Below are 20315 nucleotides of genomic sequence, written 5' to 3'. Positions count from 1 at the left end.
AACACTTTTTAAGCAGCTGCAGAAACTGTTTTTTTCCTTTACAGCTTGGTCTATTAAAAGAAGGAGAAAAATAACAGACTCACTGGACAGACCACCAGGTGAAAGTAAGACCCTTGAAGAGTCTAGATACCCTTCAAGAGTAGAAAGGGGGAAGTTAAATAGAAATGGTCTGGACCACACAGAGAGGTTAATGGTCGGAAAGCCTGACTTTAGGTAATCTAGACTCCATAGACATAATCGCAACTAATATTTACCATACAAAATCCGGCACAGTGGGGAATTTTACATACATAATAAAAAGCCCCAAAAAATACAAAAATATATATTGGAGCAAAATGCGGTGTGTGAACATTGCAGTTATTACAGAATAAGAAATGAAAACCTCTGTGCCAATACTGAATACCTTTTCTGCTAGCTTTTTCAATTATCTCTAGCCATGCTTGGATTGATCACAATAATAAAGAATAGTAGGCTGTGCAAGGACATACCATGGAAGCTGATAAGGAATAGTAGAAGGAAATATTTTGGGAGCATATAGGGAACAGTGGATTGTAAAAGGACTTTTCATGGACAATCATAGGAAACAGTAGATATGCTTTTACAGGTACCCACTCCCACTTCCGGCTCAGTTCGCCGCGGTGAAGTGAGCCAGAAGTTTGGCACCCTCCTTCTTCCTGCAGTCTCCAGGGCAGCTTCACAGGTCCCAGAAGACTGCTGGACCAATCAGGAGGAGCAGCGCGACTTGCGCATGCACAGTGGCTCCTGGCTGTGAAGCCGCAAGCTGTCACAGCCTGGTGCCCACAGTTGAGATGCCGGCGCCGTGGAGAGAATAAGAAGAGAGGGGGCGGCGCGGGTGAGCACATCACTGGACCCTGGAACAGGTAAGTGTGTGTTTATTAAAAGTCAGCAGCGACAGCTTGTTGTAGCTGCTGACTTTTAATAAACACAAAAACGGCTGGAACTCCACTTTAAGTATTGGGGTGCAGTAATGACTCCTCTGGCTAGGTTCACATCTGTGCGGATGGCGCGGCTGTGGATCCGCACAAAACTCCGTGCGGCCGCACCACCCGCACAGAGGAATGCGGACCCATGGGTGGGTGCCATTAGTTCTAATGACACGCCGCCTGCATTGGAAAACGCAACTGTACTGGGAACCGAGGTTCCCATGAGGGCTGCGGTTTCAGAATAGAAAATGAATGGGCTCTCGTGCCCACGCAAAACGCGGCCCGCACGGCCGCATATATGTGAACCAGGGGTCAGGCAGTAGGAGAAACTGTTGCAATCTTGTTATAGTGTGACAATTAAAGAAGTGTGAAATTTTTCAGTGCTGATTACAATTCTGTTTCATTGATTATTGCTCAACAACACCATCCATTGGTAAGTGATTACAACACCCCAATACTTGAAGTCTCAAGCTGTATACGGTTCACCGGAGTACACTAGTTTTGGTTTACAGTTCCGGCTTTCTTACTTTCAGCCTAATATCTGATATGCCAGGTTTTATGATGTGTTAAACAAGAATGATGTGGAATAAGTATCCTAGAAATGTTTAAAATTGCAAAGCAATGATTTCCTTTTTAATTGTTCCATTATGGACATCAGGAAGTATTGTTTGAGATGAATTTTGGAAAGTTACCTGATAGGTAGATGTTGTCTCCTGCACTGACCACACTGAAGAATTCCCGGTCATAGAAGGGAAGGCTGGCCAGTGGGTACCATTTGTTGATCTGTGGATTTAAACACGTCACAGCCGTCAATGTTCTCTGATTCATTCCTATCATCTGTCGACCACCAACCAGTACAATGACTTCTGCTACACCTGCATTAAGGAAATCAGAAAAAAAAGCACTCTAAATAGCAGATAGACTAGCGCTAGACAAATCAAGAACCTAGTATCCAATACTTCCTATCTGACAATACAATCTCCTTTATAAATACCCACTATACTGCATAGTGCAAAAGCCTACCAACAATGCACTGAGTTTCAGGAAGAACCTTACACTACATGGTGGTCTGGAAATCTAAAGGAGATTTCATATCATAATGTGTGCAGCCAACTTTAAATGTATATAAATCCAATCCCTGAAATATCATGCAAGCTTTAACATGTTAAGGGGTCTATTTAAACTAGGCCAAACCTAGGAACAGCTGCCTATATATTTCCAAATAGGCGGTAACTGGAAATAACAAGATTTGCTTAGTTTGCATCAAACTAAATTTTTTACTTGAGTGGCGACCAGATATTCATTGATACAACTGTTCTTTAATTAAAGGTAAATTCCACCTTTTGCAAAAAAAAAAAAAAAATGAATCTCTGTACCCACATTAGTAAAATAAAAAATGTGCATTTATTACATTTTTGCATTGGAACCTGCAGAGCATTTCAACTTCAAACAGTAGATCGTGGTTTCAATGCATAGGCTTGTGCAGACTCTTCCCTTAGCCCCAGGCCAAAGGTACAAACCCCTTCATTTGTGGGGCTGAAGGAAGTAAACAATGGACTATGAGTGTAGTGGCATCACCAGATTTGTGCTCCATTAAGATCTACGAGTCTCTCTGCCACCGTAGCATATGGGACATGTAGTCTCTTTAATTCACAGGTTTCTTTGAATGGATGACGTGGCTGTGCAGGTGGAGCCATGCACAGCTGTGCCCAATTCAAAACTAGACATAACCCAATGGGCAGAAGCACCCTGCGATTCAGGTAAGTGCGGTTTGGAGGTAGGGGGATGGGAAATGTTACCAAGTTTCATGTTACAGCCTAAATATGGTCCCAAAGGTTGAATCAGCCTTTGATTCCTCCACCACCCTTGAGAACAATCCACCTGCACAAACACTTCCCTTCCCCCTCCAACCAATGGCCTTGTGTCTGGCACAAGAGTGTTAGATCAAGGAAGAAGGCACGTATTTGAGCAGTTAGTCTGCACACAGGGTGTTGGGGGGAAATCGATTAAAGGACAATTGTTCTAAAGGTGCAGTTATACTTTAATTGACCCAGTCAATGAATAAGCAGGCAGCAGGCACCTCTTTATAAGCAGACCACTAATATTTCAGTATCAGTATATACTTGTCCTCCAGGATACTAATGGGGAGATCTTTGGAACTGTTGCCCTTATGTCAGAATCTCACAATTTCCAATTCAGCAACCGATTTGGCGCTCTGAATTCTACAAGAAAGCTGAAATAGGTAGTATTATACCTCTTTTTAATGGTTGTTGCATGGGGCCAAAGGATGAAATTAACAACTGTGCATTTAAACTCTGCAGCATCTACCAAAATACTATATGTGGAAAGACTCTTTCATTTATGGTCTGGTTCATGATAATTTGTCTATCCATAATATATAATATAAGAGTATATTTGGATTTTTAGTGTCTTGGTTCAATTTCTGATAGATACAAGGCAAACTAATGACTGAATTACAATGTAAAACCATGTCCACAGTTAGAAAAGCTAAAGCGAAGACATTACCGCGATGGATTCCATGGTTTTCTTTTAATAATCATTACATATATTTAGCAGTATTTCAAGGCCACAATACATTAGCCCAGATTAGAGCCTTAGAAAATATATCATAAATCAGTGAATTCATTACAGCAGTCTTAGACAACAAAAGCCAAAGAACTGATGATTTCAAGACTTGGTTTTGTCATCTTAACAAGACGTTTTGACAAATGTGTGAAATTTGGGCAGATTTAGGTTGCTTAACAGGTGGCTTAATACATTGATATGGAAATGACCCAGTAACACTGGCAATTATGCATTATGCTAGTGGTAATTTTTTTTAACACAGGACCCGTTATGCATTGTGTCGAGAACCAAGACAAGCACTATCCACTTCTGTATGGTTAGCACTGCAGTCATGGTGAGCCACAATCCTTTTATTACTAAGATTCATCTTCTCATTATGGCTTCTACCAAGAGACTCTTCCAAGTACTTTGTCAACCAGTGTCATCAATGCTGTGGATATAATTTATATGAATTTATCAGAATACCATTTAGCATTGTCAAGTCCAGCCAAATGCATTTTGTTTTCTTTTCAAAGAAATGTCAGAACCTCTATCAGATTTGTATTGCTGTATGTGACCTCCATTATTTTCCTAGGATATTAAGGGGGATTTTCTCAATAGGAACAAAAACTGGAAAAAAATAGGACAAATACTACCATAAAAATCCATTTCTTGGAGTTCATTGAGTGACACAGGATTCAGAAACAATTGGGTTATAATGCTGCCTACAGGAGGATTTGGACACTGGCAAACGAAAAGCTGTAGCCAGCCCAGTATAACCCCTTCCACTCCTAACATGCCCCAGTTTTGCAGAAAAGCATTACACAGAGGGGTGGGATCTGTGTCCCTCAATTAACTCCAAGAAATGTATTTTATGATAAGTACAGAAATCAGTTTTTTTTCCTATTCATTTTGGTACACAGGACTCCGAGACAATTGGGGTGTCCAAAATCATTCCAACTAATAGGAGGACAAGTGAAACAGAATGCAAACAGGACCACAGAACACTAATATAACTTGGGGCTGACTGCAGGTCAAACAGCCACCTGAAGGAGCTTATGGCCAAACTTGGCTTTACAGGAGGCCTGAACATCCAAATGGTAATGATTTGAACTCCAGGATTCTGCTTTCTTTGCTTCAGATCACTTTCAAGACTCTACTAACTTCTTTGAAAGTACTAATGAAAATGACTCACTTTTCATATATTAGAGGATTTTCCTCCCCAGCAATGTCGTCATGTCCCTCAGACCCTACTTTGACCCTGGGAGGAGGAATTCTATTTGTCTGCATGTTACATCCATCTTAGGAATCCACACTACATCTCATATAATGCTGAGGGAAAAGGTGGAAATGGCAGTCGTGTGTGTGTGTGTGGGTAGGCAAAGCTGGGGCTGAAAATGCCTATTAATAAGAAGGCACATCAGAAGTGGAATGTTCAGACTGGGAGATTCAGACTCCAGGGTCTGCTTACTTCTATGAGTGGGGACGTAGTTACGTCCCTGCTCGCTGAAACAAAACTTCAGCAGAGAAAGTTACCAGACTGGTGGCCAGGGGAATACAGGGCAGAGTGGCCAATGGTCTATGAAAAGGGATGTGCAGGGGAATGAGGACTGCAAACAATCAAAGATTCTATAGGCTTCTCAGAGCCAGTTTATAGATGAAAGAAAACAAGAATTCTTTTATTTAAGGTATAAACTCACCTTTCTATAAAGGCCCATAAATACTATTTTATTAGTTTTATTAAATTTTTTTTCTCATGTTAACAACAAACAAAAACAAAACAAAAAAAAAAGAGAGAAATTTGCCTAACAAGTCACAACATAGAGACGCAGCTCAGGACAATACAGAAGTGGCAAGACTTCTGATGGTTGATGTACGCTACTGTTGTACTGTTGTCTAAGACAACTTAACTGACAAGGTGTCTAGGATTTTTCCCCAAGATCTTCTAAGAGATCAGTAGGAAGTATATTCTCAACTTTTTAACCAAAGACTTCTTCACATGTCCACCAACAAGAGACTCATTTTGGATATAAGATGGGACACATCCACCAATTTGTCCATGCAATAACTTAGAGCTGCTGGCATGAGGTCAAAGCACCTCACAAACAGAGTATCGGTTTGGAGGGAAACAAGATCTCCGCATTTGGCTCTAGTTTTGAAAGGAATCTTCAAGCATTTGTCAATGGAATTCTTGGCCATTCTTATTGGGATTGCCAGTGTTTTATTAGGACAGGATACTGTTAGATCCACTGTAAGAAAAGCCCACTGAATGATGGGTAGAGGAGCACCTAAATGATTATGTCAGTGCTTAATCTCTCAGTTAACCCTTTTCTCTTGTTCACAAGCTAGCTCTATTCCATTCACAAAGTGAGTCTTCAAAAACTCAGACCAGAAGCTGTGCCACAGGTCTGGACCTGGAAAATACTTTGTGACTAACACAGTCAACTTAAGTCTAGAAAGTACAACACAGAGCTCCATGCTCAGATGCTGTCCACTCATCGTGTCCAGCAGGGATGAAGTGTGGCCCCCAAAGCTTCTGTCAAGGATACGTCGATCTGTACTGTATAGCTAAGCTCAGAGACTAGCTGCAGCAGCTTCTAGGAGAAGCTTGACTGAAGAAAAAGAATTATCTTGAACGTAGGAAAACAAATGGCTAACAAAAAACTATTCTCGCTAGACAAAACATGTCCATCCTCCTAGGACATCAACAAAAAAAACAAGGCATGATGGCTGTGGGAGACATTAGAGTGGGCTGGTCACTGTTGTTTTAAAGAAAGAAAAATGCCTGGCTGAGATTCTAATTTAATCTCTACTATCCAAAACAAAAGTCTTCTGACTACAGTTTTGGTTTGTTAGGACAAATTCCATCCTGGCCCCTTAATGAGAATGCTTGGATCATTTCCCTATTATGTGTATTTTTTTTAAACAGCAAAAGTGGACATTTTAAATAAAATCTAAGCAAATGTAGAAAACTGACATTTGAAAAGCTATTCGTTAGACTGCATGCAATTTGAAAGAGTATTCCATAGACAACAGAGGTAGATTAGACCCCCCAAGTTACTGTTGTCTTCATGATTTTTCTTGATGACTATTGTTTTCCTTCCCAAGAAGAAGGTACCAGACTCCTGCTCAGTGTTCTGCCCCTTCTCTTCTTTAGTGATCCTACTGGAGGGCTTACCCAAACCAAACTTACAAGTTAGCATGTCTGTGAAGGTTCTCATTTATCCAGGCCATGATATGTCTAGTAGTAGTTACATTTAACTGGCTTGATTTGTAATGCTGAAGAAGTTTCCAAATCATCCAAGCCACCTCTTCAGTTCATTAGAGCTGTACTGGTTTTTTGAACAAGCTGAAAAACATCTTTAACATTATAGAAGATGTCTAGATGAATGTGACTAACTACTACTAGATATGCTTCAAGCTAAGAGAATGCTCCAGTCCAACTGCGTCTGACCATTCGACCTCTCCCCTATGTCAGTGGGTAGTGTCTTGTGTTCACTCTATCATTTGTTCAACCAGTCATCTGTTATGATCTGTTCCATCACCGTCTCTTATACCTGCTGATAGTCTTGGCCTTGTCCTTGGAGTCTGCATTTCCTGACGGGCATGTGGGAGCATGTGATACCGCTTTGCTTCATTGACTAAATCTCGACAAGCCTCTGATGACTTTATCAACTCTTCATTGTCAACCACATTGAGTAGATAACTTGGATGGATGAAGGGTAGACGGACAACGGCCAACAATTCAGCAGAATGCTGCAAAAGGAAGACACAAAGCACATAGTGTGTTAAACTTTATCAGAGATAGCAGATTCTTTTCCTATTCTCCTCCCACAACAAAGAATCTGTTAAGGTACAAAGGATTATAAATCTGAATGGATGGTGAAAGTGAGAACCGCACAGCAGGTTTACCAACATGTATTCAAAGAGGACAGGCTCTTGTGCAATTCACATTACAGCTCAAATTACATTCAGTTTCAACAATAGGTTCAATGAAAAGCAAAAGAAGATAGAATGTGAATGGTGTTGTCTATGATCTTGAAGACAAAGCATAAAACAGCAGGCATTTTAGTTGTCAGAGGTGGAATCTTGCTTGATTTCAGTCCAAATTAGCACTTCCAAAAATTTTCTCTGCTTTATATAAAAGGTACACTCCAGGAAAGCAGTTAAATGAACAGTTAAAATACCTAAATACATGCATGTCTTTGCCTGCCAAAATATTTGTGATTTTGCTCACCCATTCTTGTGAGTCACATACCCCTGCCAAACTGAATAGCCAGGTAGCTACCCCATTTATCTCTGTAATAGACAAGTGATACAGCGTGGTCACCTCCACTGCCCAGACACTGCACTCATCCCTGTGCTCTTCCCCAGCTCCCTGCTGCTCGAAACACATTAAACGTGCATTCCTGGGCAATGCCATGGAGCCGTATTGTTTCAAAATATGTACTCTCAGTCTGATTCCTAGTGCACAAAGTATTATATTAATATAAAGACAAACCATAGCTGTTTATTATAGCAGACTATCATATATATTTTGTGAAAAAATAGATAAGGGCGATTCCAATGCTAACATGTCTTTTAAAGCTGTATGCTGGGGGTCTCATTCTAATCCTAGCTTCACTACCTAGTGCAGTGGTCTCTAAACTGTGGCCCGGGGGCTTTGCTTGCTTTTATCCGCCCCTTGGGAAATTTTCCTCCCAATGATGCAAGACTCTATTCCTCCCACTGACACCAGTGATGGGACACTATTCTTGTCATTGGCACCAACAATTAGGCATATTCTTGTTACTGACCTCAACAACAATGTACTACTTCTACCACTGAGAGAAAGTAGGGGGCACTATTCCTCCCACCTTGTTAATTTGGGTTGAGGGGAGTATTAGATGCACTAGCAGATTTAGATACACTAACAAACTGAAGCAGGACTCCAGCTCACATTGCAGTCACACAAGCAATTACAGCAATGTTTTTTTTTCTTTTTGGCATAAAGGTTTTACATAAATAAATAAGAGCTGATCATTGTAAGCACTCCTGTCAGTGGTAAATAGTTTGTCTCAACACTCTAACTGATACATTTGCAGTAGAACTTGTTCTGTTGAAAAACAACAGCCTTACTGGCCAGATCACCAGCTGAAAATAAAGGAAAGAAAGCCTAAAAAGAAACTAATGCAACTACCACATCTATGAATTGGTAAGCTGCAATATAATACATGTTTGCTTTTGGTTTTAATACTGCTTCGAGAGGTGGACCCGCAAAGGATTCCCCACTTTCATGGGAATAAATTGCAGCATAGGATTAGCAGAAAAGGGGTCTATGGTAAAACTTGGTGTCGTATGGGTTGTGAAAATGCCGGGAAAGAACAACTGGACTTGTTATGCTAACCGGGAGCAATGTGCGGGGTTAGCTTTGGAAACTTTGATAGGGTCCCTCGTGACCTTCCTACTGCCATTGATGTTAACATAAAGTATGTCTAATTATAGGACAGGTATCAGGAGAGCTGTCAGCATAGTCAGTACATTACTAGGGACCAGAGATGTGGACAGACACTGTCACGGAAGAGGTAGGCATCAGTGCAGGGAATTCACTGTTAAAGCAGTATTAAACACAAAAGCAAACATTTATTATAATGCAGCTTACCAATTCTTAGTTATGATGGCTGCATTAGTTTCCTTTTTTGTCTTTCTTTCTTCTATTATCATCTTGTGATTCAGCCACAAACTCTGCTGTTTTTCAGAAGTTCAAGTTCTTCACAGAATGTATCAGTTTACATGAATGAGACCATCCATTTACCACTGGGCAAGGGTGATTAAAAGAATCAGCTCAACTTTTATTTATTCATGTAAAACCTTTATTCCAAAAGGAAAGAAATGTTTGCTGTGATTATAAAATATTAGTTATATTTGAATTCAATTTGTTATTTGTATTAAAATCTGCTAATACATTTAATACTTCCATTCCCCCCAGACTGAGAATGCTGCTGTCTGCTGTGCCTTCTATGCTCATTCCTCCAGAGTTAGGTCTCACTACTACAGGAGGTGTGTTACTGGCCAAATCACCTGGTGAAAAAAGGTGAGGGAAAAAAAACAAAGAAAAGAAAACGGATGCAGCTACCACATATAATGATTGCTAAGCTGCAATATTTTACATTTTTGGTTTAGGGTTAACATTAATTTTCCAGCTAACCACTCTGCCTTCAGTAGCTCTCCTGTCTTTTTCAGCCTCTCAAATCTCAAGGCCTCAATGTAAATTCCAACCCATCCACTAATGCAGCAAGCAGGATCTGAAAGAGGTGGTGGAGTAGTCAGTAAAAAGAAGATAAAGAAAACAAAAGCTGTAGTAGCAATGATAATGACCATCATAATATTTTATATTATCATATAACTGTTAGTACTCCGGCACACGATGACTCTATAGCCCTAATATATACTTCTTTAAACTGTGTTTTTTTGCAGAACTACAAACAGCTATTTTTAAGGAGACTCTGAAAATTTCAGTGCTGGCTGGGATGACTAGAAGCTCAATATAAGAGAACAATATGGGGTTGATTTACTAAAGCTGGAGAGTGCAAAATCTGGTGCAGCTCTGCATAGAAACCAATGAGCTTCCAGGTTTTATTGTCAAAGCTTAACTGAACAAGGTGAAGTTAGAAGCCGGTAGGCTACCATGCACAGCTGCACCAGATTTTGCACTCTCCAGTTTTAGTAAATCAACCCCTATGTCTACTGCTAAACAGATTGTCTATACTGCACAACCTGAAAATGGGATCCGTGACTAGTGACAACGATTCTGAAGTCTCCTCATATGTCTGGTGTCAGCGCTTCTGAATGGAAAGGTCACAGGAGGTAAAGAGTCACAGCAACCTCTTTAATAATACAGCAATGGATACATGCTATCTTCACATGAGAACACCCCCCATAACAACTGCTGGCCTGCTATAGCTATTGTACAGCTACTGCTTGGAGCAGTGTTTATTCAGAGGAGGTTAGGGGAAAGCTAGACAGGTTCTTCACCTACACTCCAAGAACTAGAGTGGCCTGTGATAGAGCAAAAAGGAAGCGTAGAATGCTGGAGGTGTATCTTGCCGAAGAGTATAGGAAGCCATGGAGTACGGAGTAGTGAGGCCATACTGCTGCTTTATAAATTGGCCCCTTAGCCTACAAAGACCGGCTGTAACTCAAGTTATTCATCTTCTGTGAAGTTAACTACCAACTGGCTTAGATGTTACCTGCTCTTTTGAGATCTGCCGCAACTAATTCAACAAATTCTAAAGTCTTCGTCTGAGTTGGTATCTTCTTTAGTCCTCCTCCTCCTCCCAATACCCCATTACACAACCACAGATAGGATGAACAAAGATTTATTAGTTAAAGCATTAGTAAATTAAACTAATTGGTGGACCTTTTGGACTTTATTCGCCTTCGATACTCCATGATAAAAAGACCCCCAAAAATTACGTTGAAAAACTACAAAGGCCGTCTTTGAATTTCACATCAACTGCTGTATCAACCTTCCAGAATAAGTTTTCCTTCATAATATATTTCCTGCTCTCATTCATTATTCCACACAATCCCCTTAGTATCCAATTGAACAATAATAGCTACAACAAGATGCAAATTAATCTAATTTCACAGGCAAAACCATTACAACAAGGACGCATCTCATGAAAAGGAGAATCTTCTCTCTATTCAGACTGCGCTTGCTGGGCCCTCGGGAGCATATGGCAATCTCTGAGGCTTATTTTGTAATAAAGAGACACAGATAACCTTTGGTTCAGGGAGCCTGTCTATTCCGCTACATTGTGAAAGTTTAAAAAAAATCAGCAAGTCACAAAGACATTGTAAAGTGTTGTGAGATGAATGCAAATCTGAACAGCAAACTATATAAAGTACACTTGTACAGAGAAAAAAAGGAAGGCAGAACTGAAAACTGAAAGGCTATGGTCTACTTTAGCTGATCAATTTAATTCGCTACATTTTACAGAATATTTATTAATGGAGAACTATAGCACAATGGCTTAGTGGTTAGCACTTCTGCTTGGCAGTACTGGGGTCCATGGACAGCTTCCTAGTCAGGACTCTCTCTGCATGGAGTTTGCATGTTTTCCTTGCACCTACATGGGTTTCCTCCACTCTCTATAGACAATCTAGTTAAAATATATGTGCCCTAGTATGATATTCTACTGACTGTGTCAAAAATGGCTGCTTCACCAATTGAACCAAAAGAAGATAAAGCACTCTGAGTTCCCAGGGATAAAAGCGCTATAGAAAAAAATTAATAATAATGGAAAAGAAGGAAATTGTTTCAAAATTAAGATATGCTGAAATCATTGAATTCAGTTAGTTAACCTTCTTTACCCTAGCTAATATACAGTCCGGTCCAGTCCTGAAAGGTTTTGTGTAAGTACACACCAATTTTTTTGCATAACATCGACTGACACCATTTACAATGAATGCAATTGGAAGTATACTATGTTATCACCGAGAAGGAAGAGTGGCCAAAGAGACCATAAAGTTAATCTGGCATGCAGGGCAAAGCAATAAGTTCACTTTAAAGCTGAACTTCAATCCACCCAGCCCACCAAGGGGTAATAGCTAATTTTGCCCTGGGGGGGGTAATGAGTATGGTGAAATTCTTCCCATATTCCTTGTTCCTACATGTTTCCTACAACCAAACTCACTGAGCTGCTCTTCTAGCCTCTTGCAGCCTCTCCGAGATCATCATGTACAATGCAGGACCAGTAGCTTTGCATTGTATGTGAGGGTGCCAGGTGCCCACCCACATACCTTATTAATTACCCTCTGGACAAAATAAGCTATTACATTTTGCTGTGCTCTATAGTTTCCTAACTTTTTCATTTGACTGGAGTAGCTCACACGGGGCTATGGACCCCTTACAATAGAGCACTGATTGGCCCACATCTCACATGCTCTCCTATAGTCAGAAGTACCGGATTGGTGGGCAATAAAAGGAAATTTACATTAACAATGCTGAGGAATGGGGGATTTAAGCCAATGCCATGTGCGAGCAATACACATATGCACTTGACTCTGTGGGGTTCATTTACTAAAGCTGGTTCACTCCAAATCTGGAGCAGCTGCACATGGGAGCCAATCAGCTTCTCACTTCAGCTTGTACTATTAAGCTTCAGCAATAAAACCTGGAAGTTGATTGGTTTCTATGCAGACGTGCACGAGATTCTGAGTGAACCAGTTTTAGTAAATATACCCCTGTGTGTGCATCAGTGTGTGCGAACCCCATATGTGAGTTGGCCCCATATGTGAGCAGACCCCGCGGGGTTAATTTACTACAATTGAAGAGTGCAAAATCTGGTGCAGCTGCGCATGATAGCCAATCAGCTTCTAACTTCAGCTTGTTCAATTAAGCTTTGACCAAAAACCTGGAAGCGGATTGGTTTCTATGCAGAGCTGCACCAGATTGTGCACTCTCTAGTTTTAGTAAATCAACCCCAATGTGTGTCAGTGTGTGATCCCCATGTGTACTCACCACGTACAAGTAGACCACTTGCGTGTCAGTGTAGGTGAACCCCATTGGGATTATTTACTAACACTGCATGGTGCAAAATTTGGTACAACTCTGCACAGAAACCAATCAATTTCCAGGTTTTATTGCCAAAGCTTAAAATATTGCTAAACCTAGGACCCTGCATTCACTATATCTAGTGCAAACATCATGGAAATGCAATTATTTTAGTAAATATAAACTGCTAATTACCTTTTCTCATCATCAGTATATAACAATCGTGGGACTTCTATCAGTGTCCAGTTGAGCACTGGTTAATCTTACAGGAGGAGTTTTCATTCTCCTCTGACTGTCTTATGAGGCTACATGATCCCTGACCCTCTGTCTGGACAGTGCTGATTGGCCCTGTGCTGATGACATGCACCCCCCCCCCCAAAAAAAAAAAACTCTTTAGCAATACATCCCAAACTGAGCATGTGCTGTCTTATGATACTACATGATCCCTGACCCTCTGTCTGGACAGTGCTGAGTGGCCCTGTGCTGATGACATGCACCCTCCCCCCCCAAAAAAAAACTCTTTAGCAATACATCCCAAACTGAGCATGTGCAGAGTGTCTCTGTACTATCAGCAGATGGACTGGGGACTGTAGAAGAAAGGGAGGATCAGAGAAGACAGCCTTTTTACATAATGCAGTAGATTAACCCCTTAGGTTTCACAGTGAGTATAACAAGCATGCTTTAAAACTATACTCTTTTGGCCTCAGAGACTCTGCTCTCTCCTGGCTCTCTTCCTATCTATCTCAACGCTCCTTCAGTGTTACCTATAACACTACCACCTCCCCCTCACTCCCCTTCTCTGTTGGGGTCCCCCAAGGTTCTGTCCTCGGGCCCCTTCTCTTCTCCATCTACACCTCCTCCCTTGGTCAACTGATACACTCCCACAGCTTCAACTACCATTTCTATGCCGATGACACTCAAATCTATCTCTCTACCCCTTGCCTCACCCCTTCAGTCTCTGCCCAAATCACTAGCCTTCTGAACGACATATCAGACTGGATGTCACTCCACTTCCTCAAATTAAACCTTGCTAAAATCGAGGTCCTAGTTTTCCCCCCAGCCCCCGCCCCCCTCCCCCCCCCGACTTCTCTATCAGGATCAACAACGCCACCATCAGCCCCACCCCGCAAGCCAGAGTATTAGGTGTCATTCTAGACTCCAATCTGTCCTTCCAGCCCCAGATCCAATCGCTGACAAATTCATGCAGACTTCACCTCCGCAACATCTCCAAAATATGTCCGTTCCTAACTCCAGAAACCACAAAGCAACTCATTCACTCCCTTTTCATATCACGACTTGACTACTGTAACTCCCTCCTCGCTGGCCTACCCCAACACAGTCTATCCCTGCTTCAGTCTATCCTGAATTCTGTGGCCAGACTCATCCACCTTACCAACCGCTCCGAATCCGCCACCCCCCTCTGCCAATCCCTCCACTGGCTTCCGATTGCCCAACGCATAAAATACAAAATATTAACATTGATGTACAAAGCTATTCATAACACTGCCCCAAACTACATCACCGATTTGGTATCCAAATACCACCCAAAACGCACTCGCCGTTCTTCACAAGACCTCCTACTCTCCAGTTCCCTGGTCTCCTCCTCCCACGCCCGTCTCCAGGACTTCTCCAGGGCTTCCCCCATCCTCTGGAACTCACTACCCCAATCCATCAGACTGTCACCTACCCTCCTCACCTTTAGGCACACCCTGAAAACCCATCTCTTTAGAGAAGCCTACCCCGCCCTCACCTAATTGCTGATCTCCTCCACTCTTCCTACCACTCCATCCCCCACAGCTATTTCCTCCTGTACTACTCCCCTCCCTCCTAGATTGTAAGCTCCAAGGAGCAGGACCCTCGAACTTCTCGTGTATTGCATTGTGTTGTTACTGTACTGTCTCGTGTATTGTCTCCCATTATAATGTACAGTGCTGAGCAAACTGTTGGCGCTATATATATACTGTATAATAATAATAATATACAGACTGATTTTACTGTTGTGGGTTTAGTAACACTTTAATTGAACAAGATGAAGTTTGAAGCTGATTGGCTACCATGCACAGCTGCACCAGTACTGGTGAATCTCCCCACATGTGTCAGTAGAACCCATGTATGGTAGCACAGCTTCTGCTGCAGTTCTTGTGCAGACAATCCATAAGGGGCTTTTTTTTTTGCTATCATAAACATATAAATGTCATTTCACATCCCGAACAAAAGCCATTTGAACCTATAACCATTTATTAATAATCTCTACATATAAGAAGTGACACTTGCCCTAGAGTAAGGAGACTGTCAATATTATGTTGGGCTTGTGCCTGTCATAGTATATAAACATAGATCTTACATTAGCAGGGACACACTCAATGACATGCTTCATTGTCCTCGGTGATTTCTAACCTACTGCTTGGGCATTATTAACCTGTAACCAATGATCCAAAATATTTGCTGCAATATAATTTATGGAGGAACCTCAGTTTCATCTATGTAAAGGGACACATGGCTGAAAATGTATGTATATATATATATATATATATATATATAGCAACTAATCCAATCAAAAGAAAAGAAACTGTTAAGCTGTTGCTTTTTATAGTGCTAATGTAATATTTCTTTTAGATATTTTTATTAAAAAATGAAAATCATCTCTGCTAGGTTCTTACCACTTTGCTGACTCTGATATTCTTTATCTATTATACGATCTTTACTAGCTATATACACAAGGGGGCTTATTATTACTAACACTCCTTACAGAAGCCTTTCTTAAACCTTTTACCTTAGAAGAACCCTTGAAACAATTTTGCTGTCTTAGGAAACCCCTGCTAAAATAGTTTCATAAAGAGTCAGTAGAAAAATTGCTATTTTTACAGAGGCAGTCAGAATGCCACCCTTTCAGACAGCTAAAAAGATCATCGGTGTCATGCCACTGACCATGCCAAGCGGTGCTGACCTCTGAGCAATGCAGCACCATCAATTGGGAGTTCAATCAGACACAGCTCAAGGAACCCTTAGGAACCTCTGGAGGAACCCTGGGATTCAGGACAACACTGGTTGAGAATGGCTGCCTTACAGGTTCTCTAGGATGAGAAGGTTAGACTACACCCAAATGTTCACTTTAAGGATCTGCAAGTCAGGCAGAAATTCTTTCATGTAATGTAACAGTCTTGTTCTGAGCATAACAGTTTTGTTCTTCTAAAGCAGTGGTCTCCAAACTGTGGCTAGTGGGCCAGATACAGCCCTTTGCTTGCCTAAATGCGGCCTTGGGGTACTATTCCTCTCACTGATGTGAGGCATTATTCTTCCCACTGACAACAGTGGCGCACTATTCCTCCCACTGACACCAACAACGGGGCCCTATTCCTCCCACTGACACCAAGAACGGGGCACTATTCCCCCCCACTGACACCAACAATGGAGAATTATTCCTTCCACTGACACCAACAATGGGGAACTATTACTCCCACTGACACCAACAATGGGGCAATATTCCTCCAACTGACACCAACAGTGGGACACTATTCCTCCTATTAATACCAATGGTGGAGTACTATTCCTCCTACTGACTACAGGTGCTATGTTTTCTTTTTACTCTCACTGACCATGGAGCATAATTCCTTCCACTGACACCAACAATGGAGAATTATTCCTTCTACTGACATCCACAGTGGGGTACTATTCCTCCCACTGACACCAACAATGGGGGACTATTCCTTTAACTGACACCAACGATGGGACACTATTCCTCCTATTACTACCAATGATGGAGTGCTATTCCTTATTCTACTGACCACAGGTGCTATGTTTTCTTTTTACTCACACTGACCATGGAGAATAATTCCTTCCGTTGACACCAACAATGGAGATTTATTCCTTCCACTGACACCCACAGTGGGGCACTATTCCCCTCACTGGCACCAACAATGGGGAACTATTCTTCCAACTGACACCAACGACGGGACACTATTCCATTTATTAATCCAATGATGGAATGATATACTTCCTTCTACTGACCACAGGTGCTATGCTTTTTTTTTTTTGCTTTTTTTTTAACCCCCACTGACCATGGAGCATAATTCCTTCCACTGACACCAACAATAGAGAATTATTCTTTCCACTGACACCAACGATGGGGCACTATTTCTCCTATTAATACCAATGATAGAATGCTATACCTCCTTCTACTGACCACAGGCGCTATGTTTTTGTTTTTTTTTTAACCCCACTGACCATTGAGCATAATACCCTCCACTGACACCAATCATGGGGCATTATTCCTTCCACTGACACCAATCATGGGGCATTATTCCTCCCTCTGACACCAACAATGGGGCACTATTCTTCCAACTGACACCAACAATGGGACACTATTCCTCCTATTAATACCAATGATGGTGTGCTATGCCTCCTTCTACTGACCACGGTTGCTATGTTTTTTGTTTTTAAACTTCCACTGACCAGCAAGAGTGAGACACTGTCTACTCCCACCGATGCTGGGGCATTTTCTACTCCCACCAGCCACTATCCGGCTCCCATAAAGTCTGAAGGACAGTAAACTGGCCCTTTGTCTATCAAGTTTGGAGACCCCTGTTTTAAAAGGATTTCCAGAGGTTTACAATTTTTTTTTAGATGTCTCTGTCCCCTGCTACATGCTGTGGTTCTACCCACTGGTCACCACATCACCGTAGCTCTTTAGTGGCAATAGCAGCTGGCTGGTGGAACCCCAGCATGCAGTGTGAAGCATAGGAATACACTACTGCAAGAATTATACCAGACGCTGAAGAATCTCTGGCTAGTACAGTTCTGCAAGACAGTCACCATCGCCACACCAATTTTCACTTTTCTGTTGTGTCAATTTAATATGTTGAAAGTCTGAGACTGGGTTCACACTGATGCGGTGCAGGAAATGCTGCAAATCCTGTGTGTTTCCCGCACAGCCTTACAATAGCATTGCATTCATGCGATCTGCTGCGGGTGTATAATGGTAAATTAATGACACCCCAAAACAGATTGCAAAAAGTGATGCGACTGCCAGAAATTGCATGGCATGCGTGAGAACACCTATGTGATGAGATTCAGGTTACATAGTTACATAGTTAGTCTGGCTGAAAAAAGACAAAAGTCCATCCAGTTCAACCATGAAAAACCATAAAAAAAGTTATAATCCTATACCCACAGTTGACCCAGAGGAAGGCAAAAAAACTCAACAAAGCATGATCCAATTTGCTCCTGCAGGGGAAAAAATTCCTTCCTGATCCCCCGAGAGGCAATCGGATATTTCTTGGATCAACTTTACCTATGAATGTTAGTATCCAGTTATATTCTGTGTATCTAGGAAAGTATCCAGGCCTTTTTTAAAGCAATCCACTGAGCTGGCCAGAACCAACTCTTGAGGGAGTCTATTCCACATTTTCACAGCTCTTACTGTGAAGAAACCTTTCCGTGTTTGGAGATTACATTTCGTTTCCTCCAGACGTAAAGAGTGCCCCCTTGTCCTCTGTGATGACCTCAGGGTGAATAGCTCTACATCGAGTTCACTATATGAACCACTGATGTATTTATACATGCTGATCATATCCCCCCTTATGTATTATACACATTGATCATATCCCCCCTTATGTATTATACATATTGATCATATCCCCCCTTAATCTTGGGTGAATAAAAGGGCCGAGCACCTTTTTGTTGCGGATGCGATGTGATTTGAGCCATACCAAATGTATGGCTCAAATCGCATTGCACAGACATTGGATTTAATTCGCACAGGAATGTGGTGCGATTCCTGAGTGAATTATATTATTGTGAACCCAGTCTGAGTCGCTCCCTCAAACCAGGTTCACACTGATGCGGTGTGGGAAATGCTGTGAATCCTGTGTATTTCACGCACCACATTGCAATCACGTGGCGTTCATGCGATCTGGTGCGGTTGTCAATGTTAAATTAACCACTTCCCTTCCGGCCCATGTACATAAATGGTCGGACGGGAGCAGTGCAGGAGCGGGTGGCTGTTTATAAAGGGCCTCCGCATTCACTGCCTGTGAGAGCTCCCTGGGAGCTCGCGGCACCACAAGCAGAACACCGATCACTGTATGGGACCTCTGTGTGAGGTCCCAATCATGTGAACGGTGATTGGCCAATCAGTGATCCCATGAACAGTAGTAAACAAGATGTCACTTCCTGACATCATTGCTTACTACTTGTGAAATCTGTGAATGATCACAGAGATCACATGGTACAAGGCTATTCACCACAGCCTTGTACCATGTGACAAGCTGTGACCAATCACAACTCTCACAGTATTTCTCAATGGCTGCAAGAATGCAGCCAGAGAGAAAGAGAAATGATTGCTTTTACAGCCTTTATGGGTGTAAAAGCAATCAGTGTAAAAAAAGAAGAAAAAAACTTCATCACCCCCACAAGCAGTATAGTATCACTATGGTGACAGTATGTAAAAAAAAACCCAAAACATAAATAATAATCTAAAAAAATAAAATAAAAATGTAAAACTTTTTTTTGAAAAATTATAATTTTTGGTTATAAACTAATTTGGGTTATTTTTTTTCTAAAAAGATAGATGAATACATTTTGGCCAAGATTTATGAAGAAAGATTATTTATTTGCAAAATGTTATAAGAAAAATGTTTGGAATTTTTCATTTATATAGCAAAAAAAAAATCCCAGTGGTGAATAAATACCACCAAAATAAAGTTTTATCTGTCTCAAAAAAATGCTAAAAAATTCATATGGGTACAGTGTTGCATGACCGTGCAATTGTCATTCAAAGTGTGATAGTGCTGAAAGCTGAAAATTGGCCTGGACAGGAAGGGGGTGAAAGTGTCTGGACTTGAAGTGGTTATTAACACCCCGAAACAGATTGCAAAACGTGATGCAATTTCCAGAAATCGCATCGCATGGGTGAAAACACCCATGCGGTTTGATTCAGGTACGGGTAAAAAAAAAGGGTTCTGAACCTTTTTTGTGTGGTTGCGATGCGGTTTGAGCCATACAGAATGTATGGCTCAAATCGCACTGTGGTGCGATTCCTGTGCGAATTACATGCGGTGTCCCGCACCACATTAGTGTGAACCCAGACTTAAGGAGGGAAGAGTTGTACCCTCTGTCAGGTTTATATTGCTGTCAGTGTCTTTATCTGACCATTTTTCCTTGTCCTGTTGTCACAGAGATAGGATGTGACAGAGGTCACAGGGGGTAAGCAAAACACCAACACATGTTCTAACCCTCCCGAACTCTGTCTAAAACATGAAAAAAGTTTT

General features: G+C 41.5%; 1 protein-coding gene across 3 annotated transcripts in view; it reads right to left on the bottom strand.

The window, feature by feature from the left end:
* Positions 1–20315, bottom strand: part of KLHL29 (kelch like family member 29) — a 1282993-nt gene that overhangs the window by 167385 nt on the left and 1095293 nt on the right. For all 3 annotated transcript variants that reach the window (XM_089656087.1, XM_089656089.1, XM_089656088.1), the window contains 2 exons: positions 7067–7265; positions 1637–1819 (listed from right to left, as the gene is read on the bottom strand). In XM_089656087.1, the coding sequence (XP_089512213.1) occupies positions 1637–1819; positions 7067–7265 (382 nt within the window). The remainder of the gene's footprint in view (positions 1–1636; positions 1820–7066; positions 7266–20315) is intronic.

The sequence above is a fragment of the Staurois parvus genome, unplaced genomic scaffold, assembly GCF_062004578.1.
Source record: "Staurois parvus isolate SC_StPar_1 unplaced genomic scaffold, SC_StPar_1.0 ptg000886l, whole genome shotgun sequence".
In the NCBI taxonomy this organism is placed as follows: Eukaryota; Metazoa; Chordata; class Amphibia; order Anura; family Ranidae; genus Staurois; species Staurois parvus.
The sequence above is the reverse complement of the archived record's forward strand: the minus strand, read 5'-3'. Positions and strand labels throughout refer to the sequence as shown.